Below are 15761 nucleotides of genomic sequence, written 5' to 3'. Positions count from 1 at the left end.
ACATTAAACCAATGAAAGTAAGACACATGAACATGGAGGGAAACATGAAATCACATGACCAGGGAACCACATGACATGAAACAGGAACAGGAACTAAACATAAACAAACACACACAACCCTGACATTTGGCAGCTCAAATTAATTTTTATAAGATTTACCCATAGGTAATATAACCAAATATAATTAAGGGGGCAGCCCAAGGCATAAAATAGATTGAAATGACATAGCTTAAAATATAATTGGATAAGGGGCTTGATTAATTTTCATCTGAAAGAAATGTTCATTATTAGTTACCAAATACATATTTCAGAGGGGTGAATTTTAATTGTATTTCCTTCCATTACAAGTTATAGATTAATTACAGAGTTGACCTCACTATTTAAACTAAACCTTCTGCCTTATCCGTTCAGTGCACGCACTTTCTCACTGGACATGAGCTGAAACTAACACTAGTAAATGTACTTTGGTGGAACCCTTGCAAATTCAATCACAGTGGATTAAGACTCTTTAAACTATTAAGGACTAAACAACACACAGTGTCACCTTGAGTTGACAAACGATCCATCTTCATGTTGTGCTGGGGTTCTGTCACTTCTGTCTTAGATGTCAGTTTTACTTGTGGCCGAACTCTCGCACAGGTGTTTTGTCTCGTTTTGTCACCTGTTGCGTGCATTGCATGGTGTTTGCCTATTTTAGTCTCTATTTTAGTCCCCTCATGTGCAATGTCCTGTGCCAGTTCATCTTGTTCTCTTGTCCTGTCGGATCTGTGTTTTTTGCTCCTTTTGTGATCCAGCCTGGCCCATCTGTGTGATCACCGCACTTGACCTTGTTTTTGCCCTGTGGGGTAGTTTGTGATTTTGTCTTTGTTTTTTGGTGGTAATGAACTATTTTGTTTCACTCTGAGTTTGGGTCCTGCCTCTGCTAATCGTGACAAAAATGTATAAATGTATAAAAATCTCATATACACTACGGACTAGAAAAAGTGTACAGCTTGACTAACATAAATCAAATACATAAATTACATATTCAGTGGATGCTTGTTGCTCTACTATGAAAAGGAGCAGCAAAACATAAAATCTAACAAGCCGCACGTGAGACAGATCCACACAGGGGGTCCACATATGTAAGTGTGTTAATTTATTACTGTTTGCTAGAGAAGGGGCAGAGATTTCCCTGAGGTTCCTGCTGGAGTTAGTAGTGATGTATCTGAATAATAATGCAGAACTCCTTGAACTCGGTCCCGTGTCTGGGTAAACGTGCAATGGCTAAAAAACCCTAAAAACTTGGAGGAGGGTTGAGGAGAACTTTGACCAGAGTGCATGCAAAACAAATGCTGAAAAGCCCAGAATAAACTTTAAGTAGCTTTAATAACCAACATTGGAGTAAAAACAAAAGGGAGCACATGGCTTTTGGATTACATAAACATGCAAAATTGGTAATTGGGGAATATTAATTAAACAGCAATATTGACAATACATCAAATAACTTTAGCTATCACAAGCAATCTAAAATCGAACATTAGCACAAAGTTAGGCCTAAAAAAAAGAAGCTGATTAATTTAAATTGCAGCCCTGCATCTCAGTCCAACTCTGACAGCTTTGAATACATTTTTAACGTTGGGCCAATCTAAAAATGATTCAGTGTAAACTTGAAAACATTTGAGAAGCTGACTGAGACGAGGAGGAGGGCGTGGCCGGGCCGTGATGGAGCACAGCCAGTGCTGAATCAGCTGATTAGCGGGAGAGCAAGATAAATGGCGGCCAGGGACGCCAGTTGTAGAAGAGAGATGCGCACGGCCGTGTTGCATGTGTGTCTGTGTCATTATGTTTTATGTTGTTTTAAGTTCATTTATATCATTAAAGTTTATGTTTACTGTTCAGCCGGTTCCAGCCTCCTCCTTGTCCGTCCTTTCTCCGGCCGCCCCTTATCTCGCTCTCCTGCTGATCAGCTGATTCAGAGCTGGCCGTGCTCCATCATGGCCTGGCCACGCCCTCCTCCTTGTCACACTGACTTATTTACAGTATTACACCTAATATTTCTCGTTGTACCTTTCGGTGTTACCATGATATTTGATGAACACTTTCCTGATGAAATTAACTCTAAAGGCACTACAATTAAGACTTTTATACACACAAATCATGAGTTAAATGCCAGATTATCAGTTCAACACTTAGTTTTCACCCTGTTTCTCACACAATGCTATCGTATAACATCTAAATACTTTAACTGTAGTGCATGACTTGTAAGGTGATACATTTTAACATTTGTATTACATAACTAACTACATTTACAAGCTTATTCAAGTATGCTCAAATTTTGCAGTAGCTCAACTGATAGAGCATTGCACTTGCAATGCAAAGGACCGGGATATGAGTCCTGATAAGCATGCGATTCGACATGTGAGCCAAAAGTGTCATAGAAGCACCTAAAATTACGTGGTGGTTTCAGCAATTGTGTTTTTTATGTCACATTAGCTTTTTATGACACTATCGGTTAGATTTCGGTTTAGGGTAGTGAGGTAGGTTTTGTTAATTTATAACTCAATAGAGCATTAACCTTCAATACCTCATCTTTTTTTTCATCTCACATTTGCTTTTCATGACACTATCGGTTGTGTTTAGGTTTAAGTTTTACGGTAGGGTTTTGTTGATTTAAAACTCAATAGAGCATTAATCTTAAATAACCTCAACTGTTTGGGATAAAATTTAACTTGCTTTTAGCACCACACATTGGACATTTCATCTCCGAACTGCAGTGCAATGCATTAAATCATTCAGATAGGGGTCAGGAGCTTCAGTTAATGTTCACATCAACCATAAGAATGGGGAAAAAATGTGATCTCAGTGATTTCGACCGTGTCATGATTGTTGGTGCCAGATGGGCTGGTTTGAGTATTTCTGTAACTGCTGATCTCCTGGGATTTTCACACACAACAGTCTCTAGAATTTACTCAGAATGGTGCCAAAAAAAAAAAAACATCCAGTGAGTGGCTGTTCTGCGGACGGAAACGCCTTGTTGATGAGAGAGGTCAACGGAGAATGGACAAACTGGTTCGAGATGACAGAAAGGCTACAGTAACTCAGATAACCCCTCTGTACAATTGTAGTGAGCAGAACAGCATCTCAGGATGCACAACATGTTGAACCTTGAGGCGAATGGGCTAAAACAGCAGAAGACCATATCGGGTACTTAATTAGGACCACATTGTTCCTAATAAAGTTCTCAGTGAGTGTAATTTTCATGACAATTTTTTGACCCATTTATTACATACATGGTATTTGGCACTCATTTTTAAGCTTTTTTATTATTATTATTATTTTATTTATTTTTTTTGTCAAATCATCCTGTGGGCTGGACTGGGCTCCACCATATGCTGTATTCAGTTTGTGGACTAAGTATTTGATTGCCCGACCTAGCTGGAAGAATTTACTGTACAGATGTGGAACACCTCAACACTAGACCTTCCAAAATGTCTCTTTTCTAAACAGGAAGTTAAAAAATATCATTCTGCACTACTCCACAAAACCAATTCATGAGGCCAACACATTGCAACAATATGCTTATAATCTTCAAAATACTCAATGGAACAGCTTGCTGAATGCAAATTACACAAATGTATTATAATCTTGAGTGGTGGTGTTAATTATCAGGGTCTGACGAGGCATGGGATGGGATGCTGCTTGCACTTGTAAACAAACTCCATGCTTGCGTGCGTTCAATGACTGCTTGTTAAATGCCGGTGGTAATCTAGGCAGGTTTGCACGATCCAATCTACGCCAACAGAGCTACAATATTGTGCCATGCAATTCTGGTCCCAAAGGTGAGAACACCCCCCACACATACACTCTCTGTCAGACAACATGTAACACATGGCCCTTTAGTTGTCCACTAAGTGCCTCTCCATCTCCCATTACGACTTGCACATGTCATTTGCTAACTCACACTTCTCTTAAAAATACCCTACACTGACCAAACAGGCCACTCGCTGAGGATAGATCAACAAGCATAAACAAGTCAAGGAGCTCTTTTAGAATTGTGTCCCCTGTGAGAGAGACAAGCAAGGGAGTGCTGTTTACTTAGCAAATTAGTAAGCTAATGCTAATGTCCAGCTACCCCACTAGCCACCTCAGTAAAAGATACAAAGCCATAAGGGGCTCTCAGACAATCTTTCAACTGAGAGATAGTAGTGGAATGTAAAAATTCACTACACATCCATCTGTTTATTAACTAAAGCCATGATAAATGTATTAGCCTACTACAGTAGCCTATATAATGACTGAGAGAGTTAATGAAAGGGGGTCTAAATAGCATGATTGGTGGAGTGGTTTGAGTACCTAACTAACGTTTGTTCAGCAAAGCCCACACCATTATTAATTTTCCACCCACAATCCCACATGCAGTCGTAGGATGATGCTTAAGGCTAATGCATTAGGTTCTCAATTGGCTTTTATTCAGGACCTACAGTACATTTTATATTGGATATCAAGTTGCGATCCAACACATTACTAAAGTTGTTTATCATACAAAATTAACAAAAATGTCCTAAACATAAAGCATGTAATTTGTAATTATTTCCATGAACTGCATAGGCCCAAAAACATGGGAAATTCTTAAGATAGGCTGAATGGGAAAATTTGTAAATTCTGTAAATGGATAAAAAAATAAAAAAATACAGAAGAGATGTGTTTACCAGCTTAACACGTGGATTGTCAAGCATACTGTGCCAAATATTATATCAGCATTAGCCATATTAAAAAGTGACATGAATTTGCACCAAAACACTGAAGAGCCTAAATGGACACACAACAAAAGATATGGGAAGCATTTTTTCCTCTTTTTTAAAAGTTGATAAGCCTATTTATTTATCCTTACTATTCAATAAATTATATAGTTAGTTGCATTTTATTATTTGCATTTAGCATTGATTTTTTTTCTCTGCTATTTGCAACCTTATCAGAACAGACCTCTGATTCATTTTTTGTGTTGCAACCTGCCAGTTGACAAACATTGCTCTAGAAATGCTGTGAGCGATACATTGTTACACAAAAAAGCACATGCGAAATACTCCCCCAAACAAACTTAGCATAAAAATCTAAGCAACATTTTAATGAACAGAAATTCTCCTTCGAGTCTTGGCACCATGTAACCTGTTGCTTCTTTCCAGAAAGGGCCATTTGCAGCTGACATCTATAGAAGGATAATAATTCCCTGCTATAGCTGAGAGGCAGCTATGGCAAAGGCCCATTGACATTCAGCATGCAGGAGGAGAGAGTGCAGAGACTGACATTAGAGGCAAAGAAAAAAAATAGAAAAGAGGCATACTCTTAAGCAAGAACCAGTGCCTCTGCATAGACATGCAATCTGGAGAAGTGTAGGGGTGATTTATAGAAGAATTTTGTTGCATTATATATAAGATATAGAAGCCTCAGCAAAGTGAAATGATGTCCACACAGCAAACTAACAAGGAACTATGCTTCTAACCACAGGTAAAGGGCTATAGTTCCAACCACACAGCTTTGCAATGCTGTTTGCAAATGTTCGTTGGAACTACGGTTTCGGGAAACACCAAATCATTGAACTATGTTGGTAACGATGGAACTTGCGACTATAGTTGGCTAACGATGCATTTGGGAAATGCATCCCAATTAGCTGATGAGTTGAAAACAAAGCTTCTCTCTGTGGTGCAACCATACGAAGAAGTTAAAAAGCCTGTGATGGACCCAAAACACAACTATATGGTGGGCTATTTTAATGCGATTACTCGTACTGTGAAGGAGTGCTCCTCGCTCCGGGAGGTCACATTAAATGTTTTACTGTGACATTGCATTCAATTAAACGAGGTGTCAGGAGCACACCAAAAACATTATTATTGAAAGCAATTAATTATTTTGTCATTTAAAAAAAGGGGGTTCCTAAGTTTCACAATTTTCATGATGTCCCCCCAAACTGTCCCCACCACTTTTTACAACAAAGAGACGCCCCTGCAATCACAGGAAGTGACAGTGCAACCTTGAAACACACAGACAGCACTTTTCTTTCTCTGTGTGCTGTTCGCTTTCATTTGTGGATGGTGAATACTTGGAAGTGCTATTCTATCCCGTCACTGGCATTAAAACAAAGAATTGCAAGGGTCACAGAGCTACATAGCATAGTGCATTAGTAATTAGTCCATAGATTAATTCATGAGTTTGAGGATAGATCACAAAGTAGTGACAAGAAAGAAAAACTTGTGTGCCATTTGTCAGATGTTTGACATGTATTATTGAGTGAGATGAAGAACAGATGCAGACCATGAAAGGGCAAGATCACAGAGCAAGAGCAGAGTGACTCAAATTTACAGGATATGAGCTTCTGTAGGGGAATCAATACAAATTAATTCATTCCAATCAAATATTTAGAGGAGCAGAGTTATCTACCGTTAAATGTATCCTGTCATTGGTCTGGGTACTTGATACATCCAGACATTTTTAAAAAGCTGCAAATTGATTCATTCTGCAAAGAATGAACATTTGCCTTTGACTTCAAGTACAAATAAGCTGTGATAAGAGGAAATTAGATTTTCATTTTTGATCCAATCAGATCTCATGTCTTGCTCTCTAAGAGCTTATGAGCATTCTGTAAAACTTCAAATTGGTTAAATCAAAAAAGTTAAAAAATGTGTCACCCACACTTGACCGTGTGAGATATGAATTTAAAATGTGATCTTTACAGATACTTAGGAAACTACCATGCATTGCATCCAAGGTTTTCCAAAATTCTCCTCTTTATGAGAGTTATTCAGTGAAATCACAAAGATTAACAGACCAATTTTTTTATGTATTTCAAAGTGCCCAATGTGAAAGCTTAGAAAAGGCATTTTTCAAGCAGTGATTTGATGTGCCCTATGAATATGCAGCTAAAAATTTGGATAAAGTCAGTCTATGTTCAAAATATAAAGTTTAAATATTCTTAAAATTGTAATCATTTATTCTTCAATTTCAGGTATGTTTTCCTATGTTTTTGTATGGTGAACAACCATGGGGATAATCATAAAAGATTGGAAATGCAAATAATGGCTAATCATATGCACACACAGGGAATAACATGAGAAAGATGGTTTATTTCAAGCTTTAGGTGTCTGAAGCTTGACGTGATTTTAAATGTTGCAGATTTAATACAATACAGAGCTTGGCACGATGCTCCGACACAATGATATGGATAATCTCCTGCTGAACACTCAGATTATGATTGTGAAAATGAGGCTGCATATTTCCCAGAGGTATAGGACTGTGTTTCGCATACGAACACAGCCACAGCATGACAAATTCCTCACTGTGGACTCTATTATTCAAAACACAATCTCTCCTCTTGCTTTCTGTTTCCTAAACACACTCACACACATTCACTCATCCTTCTCGCTCCCTGAGATTTTACCAATTCCCATCATCAACATTTCAAACCACAGTAATCCAAAGTCATTATAAGAGAGCGGACCATTAAACCCTGGTGGAAATTTTGTAGTAGATGTTAATGGTGAATACAGAATGAAACAGGCTCATCACTCTGTGCTGGATTTGACCTGCATTCCTGTGGTGGAATAAATCCTGCAGAAATAATAGCCAGACAGCACAAGAGCCCAATGCAGCATGGCCCTGCTCTATTGCCCTGCCTTGCCCTGCCCTGTCCATGGGTTTGAATTATTCCAATCTATGTTTAGTAAAGAAACACCTGTCTTTTTAGATAGTTCTGGCAACTATAGAGTCTTGCAAAGGGCCTGTCGAAAGTTGCATAATTTAATTCTTCATTCACAACTGGGATTGTGAATTGGTCACAATGTACCGAATGTATCTTATTCCATTCTGCTATTGTCAAGTCAAGAGGTCAGTTTTATTTGTATAGTGTTTTTGTTTCATAGCAGCTTTACAGAAAATCATTCCTTAATGTCATAAAGCCCTCAGTGAGCAAGCCAAAGCTCACTGTGGCAAAGAAACGAAACTCCATAAGATTTTTAAGTAGTGGATTGAGAGTGTACTGTTTGGTTGAGCCAGCAGTTAACATTTTGAACTCAATGTGACAGGGTTTGGCTGGTTCGCTTTGGCCGTTAGCCCCTACTGGTAGATGCCATAACTACACCACTATGCGGGCAAAAAGCATGTTTCTCTATTGACAGCCATTCAAAAGTAGCTATGTATCCTGACAAAATGTAATGTTTTGCAAACAATATATAAATCACAACAATATCATGATATTATGAAGGATGCTTCACCAGTGACTATTTTGCAGGGGTTCTCAACGGGGCAGTACTGCACCCCAGGGGGCGTTCAAAGGATGCCAAGAGGCGCTGAGAGCAAATTAGTTGAGAGGGGGTTGTTAGGTCACAAATGGGGGCATTTATAAATCATATTAATCAAATCTATCATCAAGTTCCTCATTGCTTGAACATTTATTTAGACTTGGAATATACAAGTTCTCCATTATACGGGTTGGTACGCATTTGTACCGTGGTCATCTGAAGTATCTGGATTGATGGCGTCAAATAGACAGGTGGAGTCACAACCTCTGCTAATGCACCTGTACGAATCTTCAATGGCTTCATGGACAGAGCAGCACAAGCCCAGAACAGGTGCGTTTTTATTTGCAGACCGGTCTCGATCTTTCAAACGCGCACCTCTGATTGTTACAGCACTGCGAGAATCACGGTGTGAGATGCGGAAACCATTTGCATTCGGCACATAATTATATGATGGAAACCTCTATGACAGTGGTTCTCAACCTTTTTTGGATGAATGCCCCCCTACATCATTTGTGTTACTTGCTTAATTTGCTTGATGCTACTTCGATGCATTACATAATTTTACAGTTTTGTTTTTTTAATAATATTTTTAAGCAGGCTTACGCATCATGAATGTGAGAACAAACCTTGCATTTCTTGAATGCAAGAAGATGGAGGGATATATTTGGGGCCTGTCAAATTAAAAATTTGAGGACAAACTAATAATGAAAGTGACATTATTTGTATTATATTTCAAAAATAAGTGAAATGGCAAATAATATTGCATACTTTGTCCCAATGAAACGCTCATTCTTCAGTACGGCATTGATTTTGAGTAAGATGCAGATGTCCATTTTTCTGATATTAAAAACAGTAAGGTTATCTATGACACCTATGAAATGTTAACACCTAATTTATGTGGCTAATTTATTCTGACAGTTGTAACTCTCCTTTCATCAGGTTTTTTTTTATTCAAATTCAGTCATTTTTTTTGGAATGTCTGAAGGTAAACAAAACCAGTTATAATTTCTTTTATTAAAAAATATTTTAGCCTATTTTTTTTAGGATTTTGGCATTTCTATTTCATCTTTTCTATAATTTTTTAAATGAGTGCATTTTGCCCTAATGAAAATGTATCCTTTTTTTTTTTATTTTATTTTTATTTAGTTTTTTAGTTTTTTTAGTTTTTAGTTGTTATAGTTTTAACAGTGGTATTTGTAATAAGACCATGGTAAGCACATGGAAGCATGGATGTTCACTACCATGGTTAGATGTAACATGATTTCTATAAAACAAACTATGGCATTTTCGTAATTATAAACAGTAGGTCTACCCTAAACACATTTAAAAAAAAAAAAAAAAACATTAAAACAAAATATAAACATTTATAAGTAGTAAAAAAAATTATTATATTCCCTCACCCTCATAATGTTGCCAAAATCAATAGAGCTGAAGTGATAAGATCAGATCTGTTTCTGCCTAAAGTTAATTTAGAGTTACTGTAGTAAATTCCAGGTTGGTGATGTGTGAAAAGACTTGTCATTTGTGCACATCACAGTGTTTTTTCTTGTTCATCTTGTCAGTGCTATTTAGAATGTCGGGCAGTTTAATGTGGTTTTAAACTAGTTTACTCACCGATTATGTGCCACAGTGTTGACATTCTTCGGGAAGTCAACCTGATTGACTTACTTGTGGTCATCTCTGCACATTAAATTGGGATAGGAGAAAGTAACACAAAACATTTTTTTTTTTTTTTTTTGGGTCTAAATACTTTTGGACTGTAGAAATGTAACATCAGATCATAAATAAATCATGCAGACCATGATCTAATCACATTTTTTGAAACATCCAGTGCTGAGGTTCTAAAAACATTTTTGAGTGAGACTCAATTAGTTATATATTACACTTGCAAAATGAATTAAATCAGTAACTGGTTGTGTTTAAAAAAAAAAGACCGAAAATCTAGGAGAAATTAGTCTAGGTCTAGGTAAAAGTCATAGCACTTAAATAAAATAGCCAAAATAATATAAGTGCAAACATTGATACTGAATTAATAATGCATTTGGTTCAAATAAATGCTGACTACATTGGGACTGTTTTTTAATTTTGGCGGGGAATGTACTGTATATACAGTGGTATGTCCATGCCAGTGGAGAGTGCTTTCCCTTTATTACTGGTCTGCTTTAAGAGACAAGTGCAAGAGCCCTCAGAGTACAGCAGCTACTGTGCTATTAGATAAAAAGCTCACTACTGTGTCTAGAGCCTACAATCATAACATCGTCCCCCTGCCTGGAGAAAATGGAGAGGAACTCTATGTGTGTGTATGTGCTTGAACACTTGTATACTGTATGTGTGGGTATAGAAGTGTGTGGGTGTGTGTGTGAGAGAGAGAGAGAGAGAGAGGGAGAGAGAGAGAGAGAGAGAGACAGAGAGAGAGAGAAAATAGTATATGTGTGTACATAAGAGACAGTGTCAGACAGACAGCAAGTTTGTGTGTTTGTGTGTGTCATTCACTGCGTCTTAGGCTGGGAAGAAGTACCGTAGGTTCTGTCTTTGCTCTTAGTCGATCAGACAGCTCAGGTCTGGCAAAGGAAATATTTTTCACCTGTTAAATGCTCAAAAAATGTCAGTGGAACTCCTTACAGATTTTAAACCTACAGTGATTAGTTAACTGTGAGCTGGATGCTTTTAGGAAACACTGGCTGTCAAAATACAATGCATGAATCACCCAACAAAACCTCTAAAAACATCATTCATCCATCTCAAGGGAAAACAAAATGTTTTGGCAATGTAACAATAAACTATAAACAACGGCATTTGTCAGATATTGAACACGAAGATATACTACAATGCAAAGACAAAATGAATGTCCCCTTCTGATTCAGCTGATAGCTGCATGTTACTGACAAGTGAGAGCAACAGGAGATAAAGAGAGGAAGTTAGGTGGTACAGTATATATGATAATCGATGGCAAGATACCATTGCATTTCAGTGGGGGATATTAATAAGGGAGATCTAATTCATGCCTTGCATTGACCGGTCAGTAAACTGGCTCCATCTCATCTCAATTCATCTCATTAATATGCACATCTTTTTTGATCATTCTCTTGTAACAGCAGTTGTTATAAACTGGCTAATATCCAAACGTCTTGATAATCACAAAGATTGAATTGGTTAATTTCAAGAGGACAGCATAAACCAAGAAATTACTTGGAGAGAATATAAAAAGGTCAGTTTGACCTTATGGCCTAGTGAAAACTTAACTTGATTAATATAAGAAAAATAGCTTGGCTATAAAGCTTTTTGCCTTTGATATCAAACCAATTTCAAATCAATTATATAATGCAACAAAATACCTCATTAGGAGCATTTTAGAATCTCTGCACCTCTGCAAAGACAAATGCTGTCGGATCCTGTCATTGCTTAATAGCCAATTTACTCAATGAAATTAAAGGGATAGTTCACCCAAAAATATAAATTCTCATCATTTACTCACACTCATGCCATCCCAGATGTGTATGACTTTCTTTCTTCTAAAGATTTTTAGAAAAATATTTCAGCTCTGTAGGACCATACAATGTGTGAATTGCGACCATAACTTAAAGGCAAAAAGCATGTAAAGGCAACAAAAAAGTAATCCATATGACTCCAGTGGTTAAATACATATCTTCAGAAGCGATTCAATAGGTGTGGGTGAGAAACAGATCAATATTTAAGTCCTTTTTTACTATAAATCTCCACTTTCACTTTCACAATCTTCTTTTATTTTTGACGATTCGCATTCTTTGAGCATATCGCCACCTACTGGGCAGGGAGGAGAATTTATAGTAAAAAAGGACTTAAATATTGATCTGTTTCTCACCCACACTTATCATATAATTTCTTAATATATGCATATAAACCACAACCTGAGAGTAAATTCTGAGAGAATTTTTGGGTGAACAATCCCTCAGAAACAACCCACAGACTTCAGCTATAATTTGCTTTTACATGGAAAAGTCGTGGCATAGGAACGGCACACCAAAACAAAAATGAAGATGCCTGTTATCATTAAATGTATCATTTTATATGTTTTGGGGATTACAAACTTTAAATTTACACAGTAAATTTGCTTTAACATGGAGCCTTGCACACAAACAGACTTGTTCCTTCTCTGTGTTTTGTAAGGACAAGCAAATTGCCTTGAACTCAGGTGTCCAAGCATTACTTCTTGAGGCAGCAGTCTTGTTTTCCCATAGGTTGTGCAACTAAGGCACTGAACCAGACGAGTGGGTTTAATTTCAATGTTTTGAAAGCATTGTATTGCACAGTAATGATCAGTCATAATTGCTGTGCTTTTGCGAGCCCTCAAATAAAAGAGTTGTTTTGTTGATTATGGGTAACAAAGAAAACTATCTTCAGTTCTAAGTAATTGCTGCTTAATGATAGAACAGCAGTGTTAAGGTAAAATACAGTGGGATGACACCATCTATAAATATTATTTTAAAAATGCCCCCAGAAATATAACCAAAGGAAATCTCCATTAATAAAACTGTGAAAAGACTGCATTCCTGAAATAGATATTCCTTGTCTAAAACAATTTAGATTTCCTGCCTCAATTTTTTACACTGTAAAAAATGATGTTGTTCGGTAGGTTAAAAGATGTGCTTAATGTGGCAACATCTAAATTAACTTGTCAAAAATCATATGACTAAATTTACCTGACTACATCAGGTTACTAAATTAGATAGAATAGCTCCTTAAGGTAACAACTGCACATTTTAACTTTCAACAGTGTATGTTCTAAACCTTTGGCACTGGAGAACTTCCACAATGGCATCCTCACATTCGACTAAAATAACTTTGTTCTGATCAGGTCAGTGAGCTGTCACTTTGCCTCTCTATGCCTGCTACAGAGAGTGCCAGATATGACGGCGAGCAGCGCTGGTCGTGTGTGGGATAAGATTAATGAAATTACCATAGTCTTATCCATTATCCAGACTAATTAAGATACAAATGATTGTTCTTTTTAACCTTGTGACCATTGTGCTGAAATTATATTTTCAGATAGCTATACTAAGTGAAAATTAGATGAACAATAAAGGAGCTCTATCTAACTCTGTGTCTCAGTAGCCGCTGTATAACCCAAATCAATCTAGTTACTTTTCTTTTTCAGACTCCTGGGAAGTCAGAGGGAGACAGATGTTTATATCCCCACATATAGCCACAAAACAGGAAAGACATTTCTTTAAAATACCCTTAAAGTAAATGATCTGATGATGAATCACTGCTTGGCACTTTTGGCCACATTTTGCCTTAAGTTTAATTAAAGTAAATCTTGGCTGCTTATAATTTTGTCCATTAAATGATGAAATATTCTCAGGTCTTAATCCGATTATTCCTGGCTACCTGCTCATTTACTTGCACATTTGAAGAATCATTTATGAAGTGTGTTTTTTAATCAATATTGATGATATTAGACATTCATAATTTCTCACGGCTGAAAAATTGTTGACTATGTGGTGCTTTAGCAAAAACATGGATTTTATATTATAAGACCTACCATCCAATTATTTCTAGAACCAATTTATCCTTTACTCTATTGATTTTCCCAGTGCTAACTCTTAAGGCAATTAACCAAGTAATTAAATAATGTAGTGACATTAAACTGGTGAGCGCTTCAGGCTATAAGAAAGCTTTGCCTAATCCCACATCATACAGTTTCCAAGAACATAAAACTAAATAAAATTAGTCTTAAACAAAAAGTAAATAAATAAATAAAATAAAATAAAATAAAAATTCTAAAATATATATGTTTTCTAATTCAAAAAGGAATACAGTGTATTTATTATTCTGCAACTTACTCACCAATAAACAGCCTTATTGAAGTGAATAAACTTATTAAAGTTAACATTTTATTTCTAAAGTCTCAAAGTTTCATTAAATCTGGATGTCCTTTAACTAATGATCAAAAGGTGTTTAGCATTAGGCTATATGACCTAATCATGTTTGTTAATGTTATTAATGAATGCCACTATGAAATGTTGTCATGGTTTTTAAACATAGTAGGTGTTATGTCAAGACCTAAAGTTTACGGCACTTTCATGAGGCGATACACCACAGAGAGAGTAAATTCTTTGACCTTAGCGTCACGCTGTTTGTTCAGCGTCTCACTCTGCGTCAAGTTAAAAAGAACTTCAACTGTTAAAAGCGCGTCTCGAGACACCTGCGTTCTTCTCTTTTCGTAGCGCTGCGTCTAGCTTTTTTTTAGCGCAAGACCGCGTTCGGTGTGAACGGCCACAAACATCCTGATACTGCATCCTAAAAACATGTATACTTCAACGAGTCCGGGAGCGACTTGTGGAGGATGAGGATATCGAAATTCCTTCCCTTCATAGCCTATAGCTCTTCCACCGGACTGATGAGGGTAAACTGTCGTTGAAATGTTGATACTTATTTATTACTTATTTAAAATGCTTAGAATGGTTTTAAGTCTTAGTTTGGATTAAAATGTCATGCACGCCACCGAGATATCTGTCATCACTTGTCAAGGGTTAAAAATTATTGTTGATCCTTGCACGGCCAGTCTGAAATGGAATGCAATCGTCATGCATTCAACGCAAAACCTGTATCGTGAAAAGAATGCAAGGTGTTTAAAAGTATTTACAACTACAACGGTTACAGCTCTGGAATAAATGCAGCCCGACTTATTCACTCGTGTACACCAGCGTGTGAGCTCTGGTGCCATGTCTACCAAATGCCCTAACACTGCAAAAGAGGCACGTAGCACGAGGCACTGTATAAGATTCAACTTACGGGATGATGGAGAAGCTGCCTGAGAGATGCTGAGGTGACTAAAAATCCACAGCAAGAGCTTCAACCCGGTCCTGGTGGGTCGCTGCATCTTCGCGTACTGCGCTGCTGAGATATGAGCTGAGATGCGCGCGCCTTCACAGTTACTTTTCCTCCTAGTGCCACAACCTGCGCTGCACTGCACTGTCCGGATGAGCAGTTCCACAGAATGAAGCCTAGATGAGGAGACGCCGCACTAACCAACGTTTCTCGGCAGTGCCACTCAGTGATAATATATTTAAAAGCAACGATTAGACATTTAAACAACAAAAGACTTAAGAGGAGCACTTTATCGCAGAATTTCAAGCCATGTCTTTGCGTAGAGCGATGTGAGTCGCGCTGTGTTCAGCACCATCTGACTGATGCTTGTTTCGCGGAGGTCGCTGTCCAGGTGCTGAAGTTTCTACACACAGCGCTTGCTTGTCCCGGAGCCTTGTCCATATAAATAGAGAACCCCCTCTCCTTTGCGTTGGTACATTCCGCCAAACAGTGGAGCAACCCTCGCGGGACAGGGGCCATAGCTTTGAGCGCCTTCTCATGGGCAGCAGAGAATAGATAAGAGTTTAAATGAGATTTCCTATATGTTTTAAAACACTTTGGATATGGAGTACACTCAAATTACAGTGGTGCTGATGAAGTAATCTTGTAGATTATAAATACCATTGCACAGATAACAAA

The 15761-nt window shown here is 37.5% G+C and overlaps 1 protein-coding gene across 1 annotated transcript in view; it reads right to left on the bottom strand.

Annotated features, from left to right (window-relative positions):
* The window catches only part of LOC127431520 (contactin-associated protein-like 2), a 588401-nt gene extending 572918 nt beyond the window's left edge, over window positions 1–15483 (bottom strand). The window contains exon 1 of the mRNA XM_051681959.1: window positions 15048–15483. Within this exon, the coding sequence (XP_051537919.1) occupies window positions 15048–15135 (88 nt within the window). The 5' untranslated portion in view covers window positions 15136–15483. The remainder of the gene's footprint in view (window positions 1–15047) is intronic.
* Between the last annotated feature and the right edge of the window lie 278 nt (window positions 15484–15761).

Source organism: Myxocyprinus asiaticus, chromosome 41 (genome assembly GCF_019703515.2).
Source record: "Myxocyprinus asiaticus isolate MX2 ecotype Aquarium Trade chromosome 41, UBuf_Myxa_2, whole genome shotgun sequence".
Classification (NCBI taxonomy): Eukaryota; Metazoa; Chordata; class Actinopteri; order Cypriniformes; family Catostomidae; genus Myxocyprinus; species Myxocyprinus asiaticus.
The sequence above is the reverse complement of the archived record's forward strand: the minus strand, read 5'-3'. Positions and strand labels throughout refer to the sequence as shown.